This window comes from Haemorhous mexicanus, chromosome 8, assembly GCF_027477595.1.
Source record: "Haemorhous mexicanus isolate bHaeMex1 chromosome 8, bHaeMex1.pri, whole genome shotgun sequence".
In the NCBI taxonomy this organism is placed as follows: Eukaryota; Metazoa; Chordata; class Aves; order Passeriformes; family Fringillidae; genus Haemorhous; species Haemorhous mexicanus.
In genome coordinates this window covers 22,829,581-22,850,749 of record NC_082348.1, presented here as the reverse complement: position 1 = coordinate 22,850,749, position 21,169 = coordinate 22,829,581, and the positions used below count along the sequence as shown (strand labels likewise).

At 44.3% G+C, this 21,169-nt stretch overlaps 1 protein-coding gene across 1 annotated transcript in view; it reads left to right on the top strand.

The window, feature by feature from the left end:
- Nucleotides 1–21,169, top strand: part of TTN (titin) — a 236,589-nt gene that overhangs the window by 40,333 nt on the left and 175,087 nt on the right. The window contains exons 44-65 of the mRNA XM_059852303.1: nt 410–6,820; nt 10,253–10,876; nt 11,535–11,813; nt 12,857–13,420; nt 13,846–14,127; nt 14,244–14,522; nt 14,890–15,168; nt 15,265–15,543; nt 15,667–15,954; nt 16,073–16,351; nt 16,452–16,733; nt 16,841–17,119; nt 17,235–17,513; nt 17,608–17,886; nt 18,006–18,293; nt 18,393–18,671; nt 18,839–19,120; nt 19,242–19,520; nt 19,661–19,939; nt 20,034–20,312; nt 20,423–20,710; nt 20,886–21,164. Of these exons, the coding sequence (XP_059708286.1) occupies nt 410–6,820; nt 10,253–10,876; nt 11,535–11,813; nt 12,857–13,420; nt 13,846–14,127; nt 14,244–14,522; nt 14,890–15,168; nt 15,265–15,543; nt 15,667–15,954; nt 16,073–16,351; nt 16,452–16,733; nt 16,841–17,119; nt 17,235–17,513; nt 17,608–17,886; nt 18,006–18,293; nt 18,393–18,671; nt 18,839–19,120; nt 19,242–19,520; nt 19,661–19,939; nt 20,034–20,312; nt 20,423–20,710; nt 20,886–21,164 (12,936 nt within the window). The remainder of the gene's footprint in view (nt 1–409; nt 6,821–10,252; nt 10,877–11,534; nt 11,814–12,856; nt 13,421–13,845; nt 14,128–14,243; nt 14,523–14,889; nt 15,169–15,264; nt 15,544–15,666; nt 15,955–16,072; nt 16,352–16,451; nt 16,734–16,840; nt 17,120–17,234; nt 17,514–17,607; nt 17,887–18,005; nt 18,294–18,392; nt 18,672–18,838; nt 19,121–19,241; nt 19,521–19,660; nt 19,940–20,033; nt 20,313–20,422; nt 20,711–20,885; nt 21,165–21,169) is intronic.

Genomic DNA, 21,169 nt, shown 5'->3' with positions numbered 1-21,169 from the left:
TTGTTTGAACATATCTACAAACAGAGGGGTCAGAAAGGGCGTTTATTCTACTGTCTGCAAGTCAGGTAAGATTTTCTTCTTTGCCACCCAAAGACACACAGCTTTTCCAGGCAACAAAAACATATACGCAGAAGAACATGTTATTTTGAAATTCTTTTTTTGCTTGTTCAAGAAGAAATTTCCAGTCTGAAGAAAGAACAGACAACGAACGATTTTCGTGTCAATCTTTAAAACAGAGCAAGGCGTTGCGTTTATTCGAACAAATATGGTGAGTGAATTACTTTTTTTTCCTGGGTGTGTGATGAAATCTCTTGCATGCCCATTTTTTATTTCAATACATTGCTACTTTTTTACAACCAGGTGGTGGGCAGAGCGTGACATGGTGTAACCAAGTCTCCTTCTCTTGCAGAACAGCGCAGCCTGGACTTCGAGGGACACGGCACAGCGGCGGTGCTGGCTTGCCCCCAGAACCGTAAACCCATCTTCACACAGGGACTGAAGTGCAGGTCTGTCTTGGAGGGGGACCCCGCGTTCTTCCGGTGCAAGCTGGTGGCATGCCCGGCACCGCACATGGCCTGGTTCCACAACAACCGGCCCGTGCTCCAGGACTGCCGCAAGGTGATCCGCACCGAGAGCACGGAGCACACGCACTGCGCCAGCCTGGAGCTGCGGGACGTGCGGGAGCACGACGCTGGCAGCTACAGGGTATTTGCCATTAACACCGAGGGCTCAGCCGAGTCCACCGCCTCGCTGCTGGTGGCCCGCAGAGGGGAGCGGCGGGGCCCGGCTCCGGCCGGGAATGCGGAGTGGATGCGGCGGGGCTGGGGCTGCGTGCTGCAGCAGCGGCGGGAGGAGCGGCTGCGGGTGGTGCTGCGCTGCACCGGCTCCCCCTTCGACAAGGGGCAGGAGAATGAGCCCGGGCACCTCGCACCAGCCCGGGGCAAGGTACGAACCATCCGTTTCCAGAGCCTGCCGCTCGGGGGGCCGTGCCGCCCCGGGCTGGCGCACAGTAGGGAGCACAGGGGCACAGTGGCTAATGCTGAGGAGCTGCTGGATGAGGAGACCCGCTGGAAGCTGCAGAAGCTGCGGGAGGCAAAGAGGGCAGCGCTGCAAAAGAAGCAGGAGTTCCTCATGTCCGCGCCCCAGGAGGCACCTCCTGGGCAGCCCGGCCCACGTAAGGTGGCTGCCAAAATGGTTGGCTCGAAACCCCTCACAGTGCAGGTAGTGAAGCAATATTCCAGGTCCAAGGAGCTGGGGGAGAAATGGCAGGTGCAGGGTGGGCTCCTGGAGCCCTGCCCACCCCTCTTTGTACAGGAGATCAAGCCCCAGGAAGCTGTTGAGGGACAAAGATGCTCTTTCTCCTGCCTCTTCCACGGCCGCCCACAGCCCACCGTCACTTGGTACAACAACGACAAGCCCGTGGGGCGCATCCAGGGCACTGCTGTTCACACCACGGGGTGCTGCTCCACGCTGACCTTCCCATCTGTGCTCCCACAGCATGGTGGCACTGTCACCTGCGTGATCTTCAACCCTCTGGGCACAGTCAGCACCTCAGCTGGACTCCATGTGAGGCGGAGAATGCCAGCCTATAAGTACACAAAGAAGGAAAAGGAGGAGGTGAAAGTGGAGGAGAAGAAAGAGGAGGAGAAGGTGAAGGAGGAAAAAAGGGAGAAAGAGAAGAAGGAAGAGGAGAAAATGAAGGAGGAGGAGGAGGAAGAAATTGGTCTGGTCCTTGCAGCAGAGAAGGGACTGCCAAGTGCAGGTCCGGACTCAGACTTGCTGTCGTTACCTGTGGAAATCAAAATCACTGCCCCCACTCCAACACCAGAGCAAGACACAGAGATGAGAGAGATCTCACGAGTCTCTCCAGAGCGGGCTGCTTCCACCATAAAGCACAAATTTAAGTTTTCATTTGATGTGGGAAATGAACCACCCCAAATTGTGACAGAAGCCCCAGCACATGTTCATTGCTGTGAAGGAGAGGAAGTGGTGTTGGAGTGTGCTGTGTCTGGGCAGCCCCCACCGGTTGTGAGCTGGTCCTTGAATGGCCAGAGCCTCTCTGTCAGTGAGAGACTGAGCTTTGAAGAGGGCCAGAACGGCACATACCGCTTACACCTTCAAGAGGTCTCTGTCACAGATGCAGGGAGATATTGTTGTGTGGCCACAAACATGGCTGGAACAGCACAGACTGCCTCTGAGCTCACAGTGCAGCCCAGGGCACCCAAGCTGTATAGCAGGGGTGAAGGCACTGAGGAACTGCCTGCCATGGACCATGTTCTGCGCCTCCAAGGCCTCAGCATGCTTGGTAAGGATGAAGAACAAATTGCATGCCCCAAGGAGGAGGAAGCCCACCTACCCTGGTCCCTGAGGTTGTCTCCACCTCCTGGTGAGCAGTTGGAAGATTGTGAGGAAACACCTCACATCAGGGAAAGTGAGGTGGAGGAAACAATGGTGCTGGATATCAAAGAAGTTTATGCAAGGCAAGAAATGGGCAATACAGAAGAAAGGGTGAGTTATACAGATGGTATTTCTGAGATGAGGCGGAACAGGGGAAAGGCTGTCTCTGAGGAACACAGCTTTGGTATTGATACCACTGAATTGCACCCTGCTATGTCTGGGGAAGGATGTGAATTGGTGGCCAAGGACTCAGGTCACTTTTCTGAGGAGCTGGAGCCTGAAGGAGGCAAGGTGCTACCACATATAGATACTCTGTCCTGGGACATCTTGAAGTCACCATTTACGGAAGTGCAAGGGCAAACACATGCTCCTGAGCAGTCTGGTCTGGCAGGGGAGTGTAAGGATTTATCACTTATGGACATGCAAGAGCAAATACATGCTCCTGAGCAGTCTGCTTTGGCAGGGAAGGGGAAGGATTTCTCATTTATTGAAGTGCCAGAACAAATACATGCCCCTGAGCAGTCTGCTCTGGCAGGGGAGTGTAAGGATTTCTCACTTACGGAAGTGCAAGAACAAATACATGCTCGTGAGCAGTCTGCTTTGGCAGGGAAGGGAAAGGATTTCTCATTTATGGAAGTGCCAGAACAAATACATGCTCCTGAGCAGTCTGCTTTGGCAGGGAAGGGGAAGGATTTCTCATTTATGGAAGTGCAAGAACAAATACATGCCCCTGAGCAGTCTGCTCTGGCAAAAGAAGGTAAGGATTTCTCATTTATGGAAGTGCAAGAACAAACACATGCCTTTGAGCAGTCTGCTCTGGCAGGGGAGTGTAAGGATTCACCATTTATGGAAGTGCAAGGGCAAGCACGTGCCCCGGAGCAGTCCGCTCTGGCAAGGGAGTGTAAGGTTTCACAATTTTTCATTCCTGTATCACCTGTGGTGCAAGACAGAAGTGATGTCTGCACAGAGTGTGATGCCCCTGCCGGGGAGGTAGTGACTCCTGATGTGCCTCTTGTGGAAGAGCCAAGTGTGCCCCACCTGCAGGACCACGTTGCAAGCGCCCCCACAAAGGAGGAGTTTGGCTTTTATGAATTCCATGCAGGAGAGCAGCAGGAGGAACAGGACAAGGAGCAGGAGAGATCAGTTGGTATTGAACAGGACATTAAAGCTGATGATAATCTTTGTAAAGAAGAAGTGATTGATGATGGTGATGCCACGCACTGGAAGATAGAAAGTGACAGGGACATGGTGCAAGAAATTGAGTCTGATGTGTACAGCCCTTCTTTGAATCTAATCCCCACTCCTCCTGGCATAGAGAACTCAGATCAGGTTTTTACTGAGAATGCTGAAGAAGTGGAAGAGGTGCATTTCAGAGAGCAGCTGTTGCCCTCTGAGCCTGACACTGAGATCATATTTGATCTGAAGAAGTTTGCAGAGCCTTTCCCAGCTGCAGAGACTGTGCACACAGAACAGGCACAAACCCCCACAGCGCTGGAAAGTGGGGAGGTCATCACTGGGATCGACTCCTCAGTGCACCAACGTGATGTGCTTGAAGGAGAGATGTCTCTGAGTGAGGAGCTGCGTCAGAGCTACAGGATCCAGCAGGAAGAGGAAGATGCCCAGGAAGATGCCCAGGAAGAGGAAGAGCCAAGAGAAGTCACAACAGCTGATTTGCAAACCCCTAATGGGGACCTTGGCAGTGTCATGATATCTGCTGAAGAGGGACAGGATTCAAAGATGAGTGTCTGTGGAGAGGACTCACTTCAAGAAAAAATTAATGAATTACTAGAGGAGCCCACACCAGGTTTCCAAAGAGGAGTTCAGGAAACACATGTTTGGGAGAGTGGGGAACGACTGGAGACCACAGACTCCCAGAGTGACAGCTTCATTATAGACTTGAAAAAAGCTGCACATGAAAAGAAACCCCAGGCTGGGCATCAGGCTGAGGAAGATGGTGGTTCTGAGACAGAAAAGTTCTTTGAGCCAGGAAGGAGCAGCTTCACCTGTGAGATGGAAAGCACAGATTCCCCTGAGGAGATGCTCAGAGACATCCAGCAGGAACCAAACACAACCAAGGGCTTCTCTTTGGGGAAACTCATACTTGGGTTAGAAATGGATGATCCCGTGGCACAGAAGGAGCAAAGGAAGGAGTCTTGGGACAAGAAGAGGACTTCCACTGAGGAAGCCTCTGAGAATAGCCTGGATGGAGAAGAAATGTGGGAGGATACTTCTGCAGGTCCAGAGCCCAGTGCTGTTCAGATCTCAGAGCTGGAGCCTGATTTGTCCCTGGCCAATTATTTAAGATCCACAGGGATATATGAAATTCCAGCTCTCAAAGGCACAGTTCAGAAGGAGCAGCAGGAAGCTATAACTTCACTGGAAGTAGAGGAGGTTACCTTCAGCACGGTTTATGACTATTACAACAACCATCAGGAATTTGCCCGGCCCTTCTCTCCTGAGTCAGAAATGTCTATAGAGCTGGAGAGTGGGAGCAGAGAGGAGTCACCTGATTCAGACCGCTTCTACACACCTCCCTCCTCCGTGGAAATCTTCGAAACTGCTTCCTCAGCATCCTACCACACGCCACTCAGCACACCCGAGCGCTACTCCACGCCGTCCGAGGGCTCGGGGTACAGCACGCCGCCCGAGCGCTACTCCACGCCGTCCGAGGGCTCGGTGTATAGCATGGCCCCTGAGCACTACCCCTCACCTTCTGAGAGTTCAAAATGCAACACGCCCTCAGAGCAATATTTCACACCCTTTGAGGGACCCTACTCTGCATCAGGGGACAGCACGCCACCAGAACGCTACCGGACACCCACTGGGGAGTATATGGATGCCTTGACCATGCTCCCCCTCTGCGAGAGGAGGCATCAGCCTCCAGACCAGCCCCAGTCAAATGGGTTTATGACCCCCTGTGAAGCCCTGGAGCCATCAGGCAGGGACAGGCCACCAGCATTCCTCAAGGCATTGAGCGGGAGGAGGTTGTATGAGGGCAGCACACTGATGTTTGTGGCTGAGGTGGTGGGTGTGCCCAAGCCAGGAGTGAAGTGGTATCATAATAAATCTCTGCTGGAGCTGGATGAGAGAGTGCAAATAGAGAGGGACGGGGACAAATATATTCTGGAAATCACTAATGTCCAGAAAGCTGATGAAGGACAGTATCTGTGCCATGCAGTGAACATTGTCGGGGAAGCTAAAAGTCTTGCAGAGGTGGAGGTTTTGCCTGAAGATGGACGGTCACTGGCACTGCCACCCCCTGTCACCCACCAGCATGTTATACACTTTGACATGGAGCAAAGCACATCTTCGAGGTCCCCTTCACCACAGGAAATCCTCCTGGAAGTAGAGCTGGATGAAAATGAAGTGAAAGAATTTGAGAAGCAGGTCAAAATCATAACCAGTCCTGAGTTTAGCCCAGACAAGAAGAGCATGGTGGTTTCCCTAGATGTACTTCCACTTGCCTTGTTAGAACAAGCTGCAGGCTTGGCAGCAGGGGAGAATGACGATGTAAAAATTGATTTCCAAGTAACTGAAATGCCTCCACGCTTTGCTGTGCCCGTTACAGATATCAAGGTGACAGAAGGCTTGGATGCAGTATTTGAGTGTGTTGTTACAGGCACTCCTGTCCCAGTAGTTCAGTGGTTCAGAGGTGACACGTGTGCGACACCTGGCACGGGGAAGTATGTTGTGAGTCAGGACGAGGGACTTCACAGTCTGAAGGTCAAAGCTGTAGGACCTTCTGACAGTGGCTTGTATCGCTGTCGGGCAGTTAATAGGCTGGGAGAAGCAACGTGCAAAGGCTCCCTTGTGGTCGTGGCTCAGCAGGAAGCAAATGCGGTGAGCAGTGAGACAGTCACAGGCTGTGAACCACACAGGTCCCAGAAGTGTGACTTGCTTTTGAGTACAACTGTGAGCCCAGGTGACCAGTCAGAAATAGAGCTGGAATTTGAGTTTGAGCCGCACAGAGATGACTCAGAAAAAGCAATCCAGCTGCTCGCAGTGACTCAACAAGAGCAGGAAGTGGAAGGGGAGAAGCGTGTCAACATTAGTTTTGATGTGTTTGCAGAGCCATCCGAAGAGGAACGGGTTGAGTTTAGGGCAGAGGACTCAGAGAGCTGCAGCTTTGAGTTCCAGGTCACAGAAGCTCCTCCCAGATTTGTGAGGCTCATTTCTGACTACAGTACATTTGTAGGTGCCTCGGTGTGCTTCCAGTGTCTTGTGACTGGTTCCCCCCGTCCCAGTGTCCGCTGGTACAAGGATGGGGTGTTGTTGGAAGGGGATAGGTACTGTGCACAGGAAGAGCAGAACGGCTTGCACAGTCTTACCATTGAAAACCTGATGCAGAGTGACAGTGGGCAGTACAAATGTATAGCTACTAACAGGGCAGGAACTGCTGAGACTTGTGCTGTGTTAACGTTATACTAAATTTCCATAATTTGTTTCAGAGTCTGTCTTGAAATATTAAGTGTTTTTCTGATGTTGTTCACTGCAGGTAAAAATGCAGCACTAATTTTAGGGGCATTGTTTTCATCTCTTTAAGGATGAAAACCACTCTATGGGCATACTTGTATTTCACTTAGATTTGCCTTCTTTGGGGAATTTAAGTGAGATTTAATCCATGCATAGATTTTGTGCACACTTTCTGCACTGAGGGATATTTCAGACTCCTTCTACGCTCCTTGCTCATTCTTGTAAAGATATTTTAATTGACACTCATTTGCGTAGGACTAATATTTTTTGTATAATGTACATATACCTGTGTGTCTGTAACAGTGCAATCACTATTGTTTTATGTAAGCTAGAAATCACCTGAAAATGTAGACACCACCTTTTTCTTGTGACCAGAAGGTATGGAACACTAACTTATGCTTGCTGTTTAGTTTGGGTATAGTTCTGTTAAAGAACTCCTTAAATTGGTATTCCCCCTTCTCGCATTGTTGTGCCAGAACGTGATTCAAATCCTGTTTATGGTTTCTATCACTGCAAAATTCTTACATTTATGGGCCTCTTTCATGGAATTAAATGCCTTTTTAAAGTAATTGAAATTATGCTGTTGCAAGAAAAAGCAGAGCAATGGGAAGAAAAATGAAAATTTTGCACTAGTAGAGACTGAACAGGATTTTCTTCTCTATTACCAAGTAATAAACATGAAAGCATATTTTGTACTATATTTTTAGAAGTTAAAGGGGAAGGTCAAAGGGAGCGTAATAATAACAAATCAATTATGTTACTGTAAATTCATTAAAATTATTTTGGTTGTCCCTGTATTCCAGTGTCATTTGTAAAAAATGCATAGTAGTAAAAAAGTAAGATATTTTCATGCAGTATTCTTGTTTCACATTAGAACTGCATCTCTACATTTCCTTTTTTCTCTCTTTTTTTTTATTATTAAGAACATTTAAGTGTGCTATGTATTGAGATGACCAGAAACAAGGGGAATATATTCAGTTGTTATGTGTGGCATTTTCTCAGCACAGGAGATTTTTACATTAATGTTCTCAATGTGAATATATATTTTTATATTTAAAGTAATGCTAATATTTAGGAGGAAGCAGAAGTAGCTGACATAATTAAATCAAAATTTTAAATCTATCTTACATAAGCAATAATAACTTAAGAAAATCTGTTAAATGGACGAAAGTTATTAATTAACATTTCTCAGAAGCTAAATGACTCTCTAATGCACATACCAGCTTTCCAGTCACCTATATGTCAAGATGAGATCTTGAGTTCAAAATCCCTAAGCAAAAATTGGTTTTACTTTGCTTGCCTGTTAATGAGATTCTTCCAGTTATTTACAAATTGTTGTCAGTTGCCTTTCAAACAGCTTTAAGCAGAGTGATGACTTGAAGCATAAAAGCTACTCCTATAGTGTGTTCGGTTATGTTCATACCATTTCTTATTTCTGAGTTTGATGTGTCCTCGCACTGAGACCACCATGTCTCAAAAAATTTGTTCTTTTTTAAGACTATCCTATCACTCACCTGGGATACTAATTTTTGTTCAAAAGATTCACCTTGCCCAATCATGTTGCCTGATAAAAATTTAAAATCAGGAGTGGCAAGTTCTAATAACCCGGTATCCAGGCAAAATGACTGAAGTGTTTAGGCTGATGCAAATGTGTCACTTCAGTGTCTTCAGTTCTGAGCCCTCGATAAATATTTAAGATTTGTATATTAAAAGGCAGAGCTAATTGTGCTTTCTGACAGGTAATGGTGGTAGGAAAGGGAAGCATGGCTGTCTGACCCAATGTTGCACTGGGAAAGAATTACTCCATGATGTGTCCTTAATCCATTCCTTGTGTAGATGTGTAGCACTAACTGGTTCATTAGACAGCAGAGGGAGGTTGGCATGAGTTGTCTGATGTTCTATGTCAGCTGGGATGTCAGGGGTCTTTTAGTTCCAAAGTCAAAGAGGTCAGAGGCCCTTTGATTAGGTCCTGCACAATTGTGAAGTGTGTTTATTTTGCATGTAAATCTGAATAATTTTAGAAAAAAGAGGCCCATAACTTGGTTTTTGAGCCATAAGCCACACAGGTCCAAGCTCATATTCACATCTGAAATATATGGCCAAGCATCTTTATCTCTACCCTTGTAGTGGTGTTTGTGGTTTATGTAAATTTATAAGTCTCGGTTTAAGTTTCGTACATTAGCCAGGAGCACCTCGTTCACCTAAGCTACAATTGTTAAATCTGGAATAATCCTAGCTTTGAATGAACTTAGTCTGGGACAACTGGTATAGCTTGACTATCTCTTTTCAAAATTCTGTGGTTTTCATAGGAATGAAAAAGCTCACAATTTTATTTTCAGATTTAATGTTGTCTTCATTTCTACAAAACAAGTATCTTTAAAAAGAATTAAATATGTTTATTTTTCATCACTGTATATTGAATGTTAACATGTATGGTTAATTTGTGAAATAAACATGAAATTATTTAACTCCATCGCTTCTTGTACTTTATTCATTTTACATATCTAAAATTTAAACATATCTAAAATATGAGGAAGTATCTGTATAGTTCTTCTCTCATAAATATCCAGGAATGCATAAAAGTGCATTAATTTTTGCCACACTCCTGTGTATAAAGCGTTCTCCTGTGCTAACACAGGTTTCACTCTGCAATTTTTATATATTTATTTATTTTATTGGCCCAATTCTGCCACCCATTCTCAAATTTATTTGCACAATTTATTACTGTTTTAACAAGCTTGGTAAGTAATGCTGAAGGACTGCACTTTTTTTTTTTTTTTTTTTTTTACTTAAGCATTTCTTCTCTGCAGTTACTCATGCATGCACTGTGCTATGTCATTTATGTTATGGCATTTGTGGCAAGTCTAATAATTACTAAAACCAATGAGAAAGAATTGGGTGACAGAGTTTGTTCTTTTTTATGTTTGTTGTTAGAGTGCAGCAAAAATTCTTATCTCTCCATAAGTTTTAAAATTGAAGACACTGCAATTGAGAAGCTTCTCAGTTACAGTGCCTAGAGACATTACAGTGTCTAGGGACATTAATCCATTCACAATTTTATTCTTTTTTTTAAACTCTTATATCTGTCAAATACTCCGGGCCTTTAGTGAGGAAACTTGACTCAGTGAGGACAGCAGTATTTGATTTCCAAAGGTTTTCCTTGCATCATTCATTTCATGAACTTTTCCGTTCCTAGAAATTCCATATTTCACTGATGTTTCTGTTGTCAGACATCTGCAGAGATGTTCTTGCCTCTGTTTCCTCTCATTTTAAACTACTGTTGGAACTAAAGTTGTCCAATGCATAGATCTATAAATTCAAAAAGGCAAGAAAACAAAAAAATCTTAAGAGTCTGTTCTGTTTTTCTCTGACATTGTGGGAGGTGAAAAATCCGAAGCATTGCCATTCTCTGCCAGTCCACTTCTCTCAGGAAAATCCTCTGATGAAATCTTTGAGTTGGAGCCCCAGCAGGCTGAGAGAACTATGGAGGCAGAAATACAACTGGAACACCCTTTTTCTGCACAAGTAATCAAGGCTGAGCATGGTCTAATCACAGATGTGGGTGCAGCTGTAGCCACTGCTGATGTAGCCTCTGCAGATGTTCTTACAGAGACACCCAGAGAAATACTGAAAAGAAAAGAGAAAAGGGAGGGAAAATGTGAGGAAGAGGGCAGAGAGGGTCTGGAAACTAGAGCTGGAAAGCAAGAGGATGACCTGAGCAAAGAAGGTTATCCCATCATACACAGCAAAGTGGTTAACACTGTTGTGGAGGAGGAGAGTGTCAGTCTGGTGTCTGTCGTAACAAATGTCAGAGAGGTGAACTGGTACTTTGAGGGTAAACTGGTGTCTTCAGGCAACAAATTCAAGTGTTTGCAAGATCAGGACACTTACACACTAGTAATAAGCAAAGTGTGTGGGGAGATTCACCAAGGAGAGTACACCTGTGAGGCGCTGAATCAAGGTGGAAAAAGAGCAACAGCAGCAAAACTCACAGTTGTTAAAAGAGGTTGGATTATGGGGATAAAATAATCCTTTTAATGCACGGCTCTACTAATGAACCTCCCCTACTCTGTGTATCTTTGGACATAGACACAATATTAATACCATCATGCCACTAATCAGAGGGCCCTCTTTCTCTCTGGATTGATAGTCTCCTTTTACCACATTGCAAGGCCTCTCACTTCCATTACCCCAGTCTTTGGTCAGGAACTTTTTTGTTTCATTGCACTAGCATGTTCAGGACAAAGCTGTATCTCAATCCCAACTATTTCTCCTGATAAATGGACCTGCTCTTCCCATTTTTCTCACTGCTGCACCCTCTCGCACTTCTTAGAGTCATTGCACTTCTCATTCACACCATAATTTCTCACAAGTCCAGAATAGATTCCTATATATTTATATCCTATTGCTATTGTGCATTGCTATTTCACTTTATTTTTCCAGTATCACCACTGTTTCCTGATGTCATTATGCACTGTAAGACTGTCTGTCCACTGAGTCTAGTTCTGCTTTCATTTCTTACAGATATTTTTCTTTTACAGTCACTTTATGTGAATTGCAAGTATGTCACCTTTTCGTTTTTTTATTTTTTTCAGTCGGTCAATCACTTAATTTCAGAATGTCAGCAGGCAGGGTTCTGAGTTACTCTCTGCTTCTAATTTCAGTTGCACCGATCCTGAGGAGAAGGCTTGAACCCTTGGAAGTGGCTGTGAATCATGTGGCCAAGTTTACCTGCGAGGTAGAGATGGCTCCCAATGTCAAGTTCCAGTGGTACAAGGGCGGACGAGAGATCTACGATGGGGACAAGTACTCCATTCGCACCTCCAACTACCTCTCCACGCTGGAGATCCCAAGGCCTCAAGTTGTTGACTGTGGGGAATATAGCTGTAAGGCTTCCAACCAGCACGGCAGTGTAAGCTCTACAGCTGTTTTAACAGTAACTGGTAAGTACAGACCTTCAGACTCTTCTCTTTTTCCATAAAATACCTTGGTGTATTTTAGTGATTTCTCGGCTATACTTGAACATGTTTATGGTAGGACTCTTGGTTGCCATCATAATCCATAATCCATACCTAATTTTGGCAGGCAAAAGCATAGAAAAGGAATAACTTTTGAGAATGCTGCTTTTAGGGGCTTTCTGTATGAAGAGAGGGGAATCAGTGTGAAAAAGCTTCAGAGGGAAAGAAAGAAGGGGGAAAGAGAGCAGGAAAAAACAGCATGGGATTGCTTTATGAATTCATTCTTGAAGAAGGTTTGTTTCACAAGAAACACTTTTAAATCTGATTTCTTGGTGTAATAGTCACTGTGTGATTACCCTAGCATCCTAAATTTATCCTGCAACTATACTTGCGACGCAGGTTATGCAGATCTGCATACCTGAACATCTTTGTGCCGTGGCCAAAGGGGAGCTCTGTGACTGGGGAAATAGATCTTCTTAAATAAAAGGAGGTTTAAAGGCTTTCAATTTGCAAGTTTTTTGTCTATTGAGAGCTATACAGCAGGGTTTTTTCTTTAAAGAAAGAAACAAAAGAGCAAAAAGCCATTATCTTTTGGGGGTTTCTTTTATGATGACTTTTTTTACTTTGACTTTTCTCTTTCTGGGAGGAGTCCTTATGTGGTCTTTGCTAAGTGCTAGGTGCTAGAGACTAGAAAAAGGTGCAGGGACAGTGAAATGCATGCAAACTTGCCCATCTTGAGAGAACATGTCAGTCTTGAGGGAGGAATTTAGGGCTTTTTGTTTATTTTCCTTTAGTTCGTACATTGCTCCAGAGATTCAAAATGCCTTCAAGCTCTGGAGCAATACATAGACTGAGGTACAAAACCAAAAGCCAAAATTTATCATCTTTAACACCTCTTATCTCCTTCACTGCTGTTTTCTTTTGCTTAAGAGTGTTCAGTGACAATCTAGCCTCTCTTGGTCTCTGTCTCTGGCAAATGTGGCTCTGTTCCTCTCCTCTTGGTAACATTGAACCCCTTTGTTTTGCAGAGGCATTTCCGCCAACGTTTCTTACCAGACCTGAACCTATTACTACTTTTGTTGGCAAAAGTGCCAAGTTCCTGTGCACTGTTTCGGGCACTCCAGTCATCGACATCACCTGGCAGAAAGATGGGACAACTATTTCACCTTCAGACCACCATAAGATCTCCAAAGTGGAAAATAAACATGTTTTAGAAATTTCCCTTCTTACCGCTAGTGACAGAGGGGTTTACACTTGCAAAGCTTCCAACAAGTTTGGGGCTGATATTTGCCAGACTGAAATGGTGATTATAGACAAGCCCCACTTCATTAAAGAATTGCAGTCAGTACAGTCAGCAGTTAATAAAAAAATACGCCTTGAATGTCAGGTAGATGAAGACAGGAAAGTAACTGTAGGGTGGACAAAGGATGGAAACAAAATCCCTCCAGGCAAAGATTATAAGATTTACTTTGAAGACAAAATAGCCTCACTTGAGATTCCTCTGGCTAAGCTCAAGGACTCAGGCCACTATGTGTGTACTGCTTCAAATGAGGCAGGAAGCAGCTCCTCTTCTGCCAGCGTCACAGTCAGAGGTAAGATAGTTCTCTGCCCCCTTTACCTTTCGTCTTCTTGGCTTCCCCATTTCTTCTTTCACAGGCAAAAGACTTCCTTGGGCTGAAATTACACTGTGAATTCTTCTCAGACCTGCCACCTGGTCCATTCCCTGTAAAGTCTTTTCCCCTGCTGCCTTACAGTGCACCGTGTGTTACTTCAATATTTCTTTCACCAGAGAATCAAGAATTGCTCCTGCCTGCAGGGTAGAGATGGATGAAGAGGGAAAGCAAAACTGCAGAAGCTGCAGCTCAGCAAAGATTATGCTGATCTCTTGTGAAGCTGTATTTTGTTCTTGGTCTGGGAAGCAATCTTTCAAAGCTTTGTATTTCAGCTTTCTTTCCTTTTCCCCCTTTCCTCTTCCCCTTCCCCTTTTTACCATCTCTTCCCCTCTTCCCATTTTCAGAACCACCATCCTTTGTGAAGAAGGTCGATCCATCTTATTTACTGACCCCAGGCGACTCTGCACGCCTTCAATGCAAAATCAAAGGGTCTCCTGAAATCCAGGTTACTTGGTTCAAGAACAATAAGGAAATCCATGAAAGTAACACGCACAGGATGTCCTTTGTCAATTCTGTGGCTGTGTTAGATATTTTGGAAATGAAAGTTGATGACACTGGGACCTACTCATGTGAAGCTGTCAACGAGGTTGGAAGTGACAGTTGCACCACCGAAGTGGTTGTCAAAGGTCTGTCCTTCTTGTTGCTGCCAGTCACATTCTTGAGAAAAACCTTCCTTCTTTTTTTGGTTTTGTTTGGTTTTTTTTTTGCATGGTTGACTAATTCTTTCTTACTGCTTTTATAGAGCCACCATCTTTCATCCGAACACTTGAACCTGCAGAGCTAGTGAAGGGAACAAACCCCATTCTTCAGTGTGAGGTTGCTGGCACTGGACCCTTTGAGATTAGCTGGTACAAAGACAAGAAGCAGATTCGCAGTAGTAAAAAATACAGGTTGACCTCTCAGAAGGCTGTTATTTCTTTGGAGGTGTCCTCATTTAATAGTGCAGATGTCGGTGAATACGAGTGTGTGATAGCTAACGAGGTCGGGAAGTGCATGTGCAGTGCCACATACATCCTGAAAGGTCAGTGGGAGAGAGAAAACTCCATTTACTGAAGGGATTGGCAAAAACCTCTTATTTCGTAAAATGTCTTCTCTTTGGATTTGTGGGAGGCTGGGGAGACTGGGGACAAAAAATATCTTCTTCTCTTAAAATTCTGTGCATATCTTGAGTCTTATCTGGCATCAAACCTGTGAATTTGAAGAACATGAGACTAATGGGCCATTAGCTCCCAGCTGGAGAAAGCACTTCTCCAACTTGCCTGCTCTTTTGCTGAATTGCAACATGTATTGCACATACTGTCTTACAAAACTGTCTTTAAGTAGCATATTTTATGTGATGATGTAATAGTAGATGAGTATTTATTTCTTGTCTCTCTTCTTTGAACTAGAACCACCGTCTTTTGTTAAGAAAATCGAAAATGTGACAGCTCTGGCCGGAGATAGTGTTACATTACAGGCCGTGGTGAAAGGGTCAGAGCCTATTTCTGTGACATGGATGAAGGGCAAAGACATTATTAAAGATGATAACAATGTGAGAGTGACATTTGATCACGGTCTAGCAACACTGCAAATTACCGGAGTCCAGCTGAGCTCTGGTGGCAAATACACCTGTGTGGCTGAGAATGATGCAGGAAGTCAGTCCTGCTTTGGTGAACTAGCAGTGAAAGGTCAGTGGAGAAGTGCTGTGATCCCTGCAGTCTCCCAGCTGAGAGGAGAAGAAATTTCCTTTTGTCCTTAACACCGGTTGTTTAATTCTGTTGTAGAACCTGCCAAAATAGTTGAAAAAGCCGAAATGACCCAGGTTACAGCAGGGGAGCCAGCTATTTTGGAGTACACTGTCACAGGCACTCCAGAGCTGAAAACCAAATGGTTCAAAGATGGAAAGCCACTCCCTGCCAGCAAAAAATACAGGATCAGCTTCAAAAATAACATTGCTCAGCTCAAGTTTTATGCCGCTGAAATGCAGGACAGTGGTGAATACACCTTTGAGATATCTAATGATGTGGGCATCAGCTCTTGTACTACCAGCTTCACTGTGCTAGGTTGGTACTGCCTCTTTGCAGAGAGCCTTGTTGCTCTGCTCTGTGCCGAACAGAGCCAGAAGTAGAACAGCACTCCTGTTGTGCTCACGTGTTCCTTTCTGTCATTTTTTTCACTCTCAACAGATCGCACTCTCCCTCCCTTCTTTACTAAACCACTGAAGAATATTGACAGCATCATTAGCGCCTCGTGCCGCCTAGACTGCAAAATTTCAGGCTCTCTTCCAATGACTGTCTCATGGTTTAAGCAAGATACTGAGATCACTTCAAGTGCCAAGTATACAGTACACTTTGCAGAAGGCTCGGCATCTTTGGAAATAAAACACCTAGATGCAAATGATGCTGGGGTCTACATTTGCAGAGCCACAAACTCTGCTGGTAGCAAAGAGAGCAGTAGCACTTTGTTTATAAAAGGTTTGGCAATTTGTTTCACTTTTCTTGGAATCTTGCTTGTCTTGTGGTAATACTTTTCTTTCCCAAAATACAAGCCCTGTCTTACTCTTTGCATTTTTTTCCTTTCAACGCAATCCAGAGCCACCCAGCTTCACTGTAGAACCAGAGTCTCAAGATGTGTTGCCTGCATCAACTGTACATTTCAAAGGAATGTTTAAAGGCACAACACCGCTGACAGTGAAATGGTTTAAAGGTGATACTGAGCTGGTGACAGGAGGATCCTGCTACATTATGACAGAAGCATTAGCGAGTTACTTGGAGCTTTACGCAGTCAAACCAACTGACTCTGGAAAATACAGCTGCAAAGTTTCCAATGTAGCTGGTTCAGTAACATGCAGTGCAAACTTATTTGTGAAAGGTTTGCGTTCTTACTCTTCTTTAAAATTTTAGCTGCTGGATTAACACAGCAGCACTCTTTCCTGTGTTCTCTGTCCTGAACACTCTTCTTAAATCCACAGAACCTGCTGTCTTTAAGGAGAAGCTAGAGCCGACTCATCTCATAAAGAAAGGTGGATATGCTGAACTGACCTGTGAAGTCACTGGTACTCCTGAGATTAAAATCACGTGGTTCAAGGATGATAGAGAGCTAAAAGAGAGTGACAAATACAGGATATCTTTTACGAAATCTTTGGCAATACTCCATGTTTCAGAGGTTGATACTGAAGACAGTGGGGAATACATTTGCGAAGCCAAAAATGACGCTGGAAAAGATATCTGCAGTAGTGTTGTTACAGTCAAAGGTGTGTGTGACATCCAGCCACACAGTTTGTATCTTTAGACTCAGTGCAGTGGTACCAGCTTCAAAAGTATGATTAATGCAAATTGCACTTTCTTTTTTGCACTCTAGAGTCACCTTATTTTAGCAAGGAGTTTCAATCCATGGAAGTCTTGAAGGATTCTGATGTGGTTTTGGAGTGTGAGGTGCTTGGCACACCTCCCTTTGAAGTGTTCTGGGTGAAAGATGATAAACCCGTGCGGAGCAGTAAGAAGCACAGAATAAGCATTGAGAAATCTTTGATTAGCCTCCATGTTTTCAGGTTTGATGCTTCTGATGTTGGGGAGTATCAGTGTAGAGTAACAAACGATGTTGGGAGCTGCCTCTGCCGTTCAGAGGTCACGCTGAAAGGTTAGTGCAAGGTGCAGAACACCACTAGCATGCTCTTATCCCAGTGTGGTTTTCCATGCCACACTGTTTGTTACACACCAGACTTGTACTTACATAACCACTTTCTTCCTGCCAGAGCCTCCACAGTTTTTGAAGAAGATAGAAAACATTAGCTCCCTTCGAGGGGGAACAGTTGTGTTTCAGGCTGCTATTAAAGGTTCCTTGCCCATCACTGTGTCCTGGTTGAAAGACAATGATGAAGTGATTGAAGACAACAATATCAAAATGACCTTTGTGAACAATGTTGCCACTCTTATGGTGAGATCTATTGAGCTGAAACATGATGGGAAATATTTCTGTCAGGCTAAAAACGAGGCAGGAATTCAGAGGTGTTCTGCTCTGCTGACTGTCAAAGGTTGGTCTTAGCCTGAAGGCTTGCAATGATCTGGGACAGTTCCCTTGTGATTTTTACAGATGTACTTAATACTCTATCTCCTTGTTTACAACAGAACCTGCTACAATTGTGGACAAGGCTGTGTCAATAGATGTGACTGAGGGAGACCCAGCAACCTTGCAGTGTAAATTTTCAGGAACAAAACCTATTACAGCCAAATGGTTCAAAGATGGCAAGGAACTGACATTGGGCCCAAAATATAAGATCAGTGTTACAGATACCGTCTCAGTCTTAAAGGTGCTTTATGCAGATAAGAAAGATAGTGGAGAATACATTTTTGAGGTTCAAAATGACGTTGGGAGCAGTAGCTGTTCTGCCAGCATTAATGTCCTAGGTGTGTATGAGCTTTCTCTTATTATTGCTTTTAGATACCAAATCTTTTCTCCTGAGCTGACATGTGCCACAACTACTGTTGAGTTTTTATATTTTGTCTTTTTACTCTGTCTTGGATAGATCTCATTATACCACCTAAATTCACCAAAAAACTCAAGAAAATGGACAGCATTAAGGGGTCTTTTGTGCACCTGGAGTGCATAGTGTCTGGTTCGCATCCTATAAGTATTCAGTGGTACAAAGATGGCCAAGAAATAACAGCAAGTGAAAAGCACAAATACTCTTTCCATGATAATACTGCATTCCTGGAAATAAATAACCTGGAAGGCACAGACAGTGGCTCTTACACCTGTGAAGCAACAAATAAAGCAGGAAGCAGCCAATGCAGCGGGTTCTTAACAGTAAAAGGTTTGAGTTCCTTCTTTGTCTTCTGTTAGGTCTCTCATGCATACTTTTGGATTTCCCCATCTCAGAGTAATCCCCTTTTTTCCTTTTTGCATGTTATAGAGCCACCATATTTTGTGGAAAAACCCCAGTCTCAAGAGGTTGTGCCCAATGCTAGGGTTCAGTTCAAAGCGCTGGTGAAAGGTTCTACTCCTCTGCAGATAAAGTGGTTTAAAGACAGCCAGGAGCTCCTGTCTGGAGCCAATCGATCTGTCTGGAAGGATGACACTTCTAGTGTTCTGGAGCTCTTCTCAGCTAGGACATCAGATTCTGGGAGCTACACTTGTCAGATAAGCAATGACGTGGGGACTGCAACCTGTAAAGCAACTCTGTTTGTAAAAGGTGTGCAACCCAATCTTCTAATTATTTTGGTTCTGATTTTTATGTGCAGTTTTGGTGGGAGGGGGAGGAAGCCTTTTAGCCTTTTTTTTTTCTTTAAATTCTGGGGGTTTTTCATTCCTACCTTGAATATTATAAAGCCTCGACGAACTTCTCTGTCCATCTTCTAGAGCCCCCCAGATTTATCCAGATGCCAACTTCTGTAGTAGCTTTGCGTGAAGGACAGTCCACCACTTTTGAGTGCCAGGTAGTAGGCACGCCAGAGATCCACATTACATGGTACCTGGATGGAAATGAAGTGACTGACCAAGCTAAGTACGGCATCTCCTTCATAGATGGTTTAGCCACTTTGAGAGTCACTCAAGCCAGAGTGGCAGATAGTGGGATTTATGTCTGTGAAGCCCACAATGATGCAGGTAGTGAGAGCTGCAGCGTCGAGCTGAAAGTAAAAGGTTGGTTTTGAACATCTTGTCATCTCTGTCACATATCTGGGGTGAGGAAGTAGGAGATACTTCTTCTCCCCTCAAAACTATTTGAGGGTATTATCTACTTCCCCCTCATTCTTTTTTATAGAGCCTCCAACCTTTGTTCGGGAGTTGCGTCCCACCGAGGTAGTGAAGGGCTCAGAGGCCACACTAGAGTGTGAGGTGTCTGGTACCCCACCATTTGAGGTGAAGTGGCTGAAGAACAATAAGGAGATGTTCAGCAGCAAGAAATACACCATCTCCACCAAAGAATCCGTATTTACTCTTAATGTGACTAACTGTGACGTCTCGGATGTTGGTGAATATCAGTGTATTATATCAAATGAAGGTGGGAGCTGTTCTTGCAGCACAAGACTCAGCTTAAAAGGTCAGTCCTCTAGGAAGCACACCTCAAACATTATATGCCCAGCTAAAGTGTAGCAAGTGGAATTAGTTTACATGATCTCTCTTTCTCCTCTTCCCTTTCCATGACTTCTCTTCCAACAACAAACAAAACTCACCCCACAGAACCACCATCCTTTGTCAAGAAGCTGGAGAACGTCACTAGCATTTTGAAAGGTGATGCATTCTTCCAGTGTGTCGTAGCAGGTGCTCAGCCGCTATCTGTGTCATGGATAAAAGATGAGAAAATACTAGAAGATGATGAGCACCACCACATTACCTTCGAGAACAGGGTGGCCACACTGAAGCTTACGAATGTTGACCTCAGCCACAGAGGGAGATACACCTGTCAGGCAAAGAACGAATCTGGCATGGAGAAGTGTTTTGCTTTGCTTTTTGTACAAGGTGTGTACAAGACGTAACCTTGATGAGTACTTGGAAAGTCAGTTCCCTACCTATGTAGCTAACTGCTGTAATTTTTATACTCTTTATACCTCAGAGCCTGCACAGATCATAGAAAAGGCTAAATCACTTAAAGTCACTGAAAAAGACCCTGTGACTTTGGAGTGTACTGTGGCTGGGACACCAGAGCTCCGAATAAGATGGTACAAAGATGGCAAGCAGCTCCTGCCCAGTAGATACTACACAATGAGCTTTGAAAACAATGTGGCCAGTTTCAGGATTGAACCTGTATCAAAGGAGGATAGTGGCACATACAGTTTTAAGGTTGAAAATGACTTCGGAAGTAGCACCTGTGAAGCTGTTCTGACTGTGCTAGGTTTGTATTGCCAATCCATCAAGGAGGGAATGAAAAATAATCTCTGTGAAAGATAAGCAAGAAGTTAACTAGTGTGTTTTTGCTATTTTTTTTTTCTTTGTGTTGGGCAGATCAATCAATTCCTCCTGTATTTATCAAAAAGCTAACCAAAAAGGATACCATTCTGGGATCTTCTATCCAAATGGAGTGTAAAGTCTCTGGGTCACTCCCAATTGTTGCAAAGTGGTTTAAGGATGGAAAAGAGATAACTGACAGTGCAAAATATAGAAGCCTGTGCCATGAGAACACTATGTCACTTGAGATTGCTAACCTAGAGCTGGCAGACAGTGCAAATTACACATGCAGTGTCTCTAATGTGGCTGGAAACGATTCTTGCAGCGCTGTCCTGACTGTGAAAGGTTTGAAACTCTTTTGCTACTTCTTATCTATGATAAATGCTGGGAAAATCTTATGCTAACACTCTTATACATCTTAATGTTAACACTGAAAACTTGGTCTCCGTGCTTGACTCACTGATTTTCTTCATTCTTAGACATTTCTGATGTAACTGTGTCTTTCTCTTAAAAACTGCAGAGCCACCAAGCTTCTTAGTAAAACCTGAAAGCCAGCAAGCCATACCAGATTCCACAGTGGAGTTTAAGGCCACACTGAAAGGAACACCACCCTTTACAGTAAAGTGGTTCAAAGAAGACTTAGAACTGGTATCTGGTCCAACTTGTTTCCTTGGGATTGAAGGTTCAACTGGGTTCTTAACCCTCTATTCAGTGGATTCTTCTAGGAGTGGGCACTACACTTGCCATGTTTCAAATGACGTTGGCAGTGACTCTTGCACTACAACATTGTTGGTAACAGGTGTG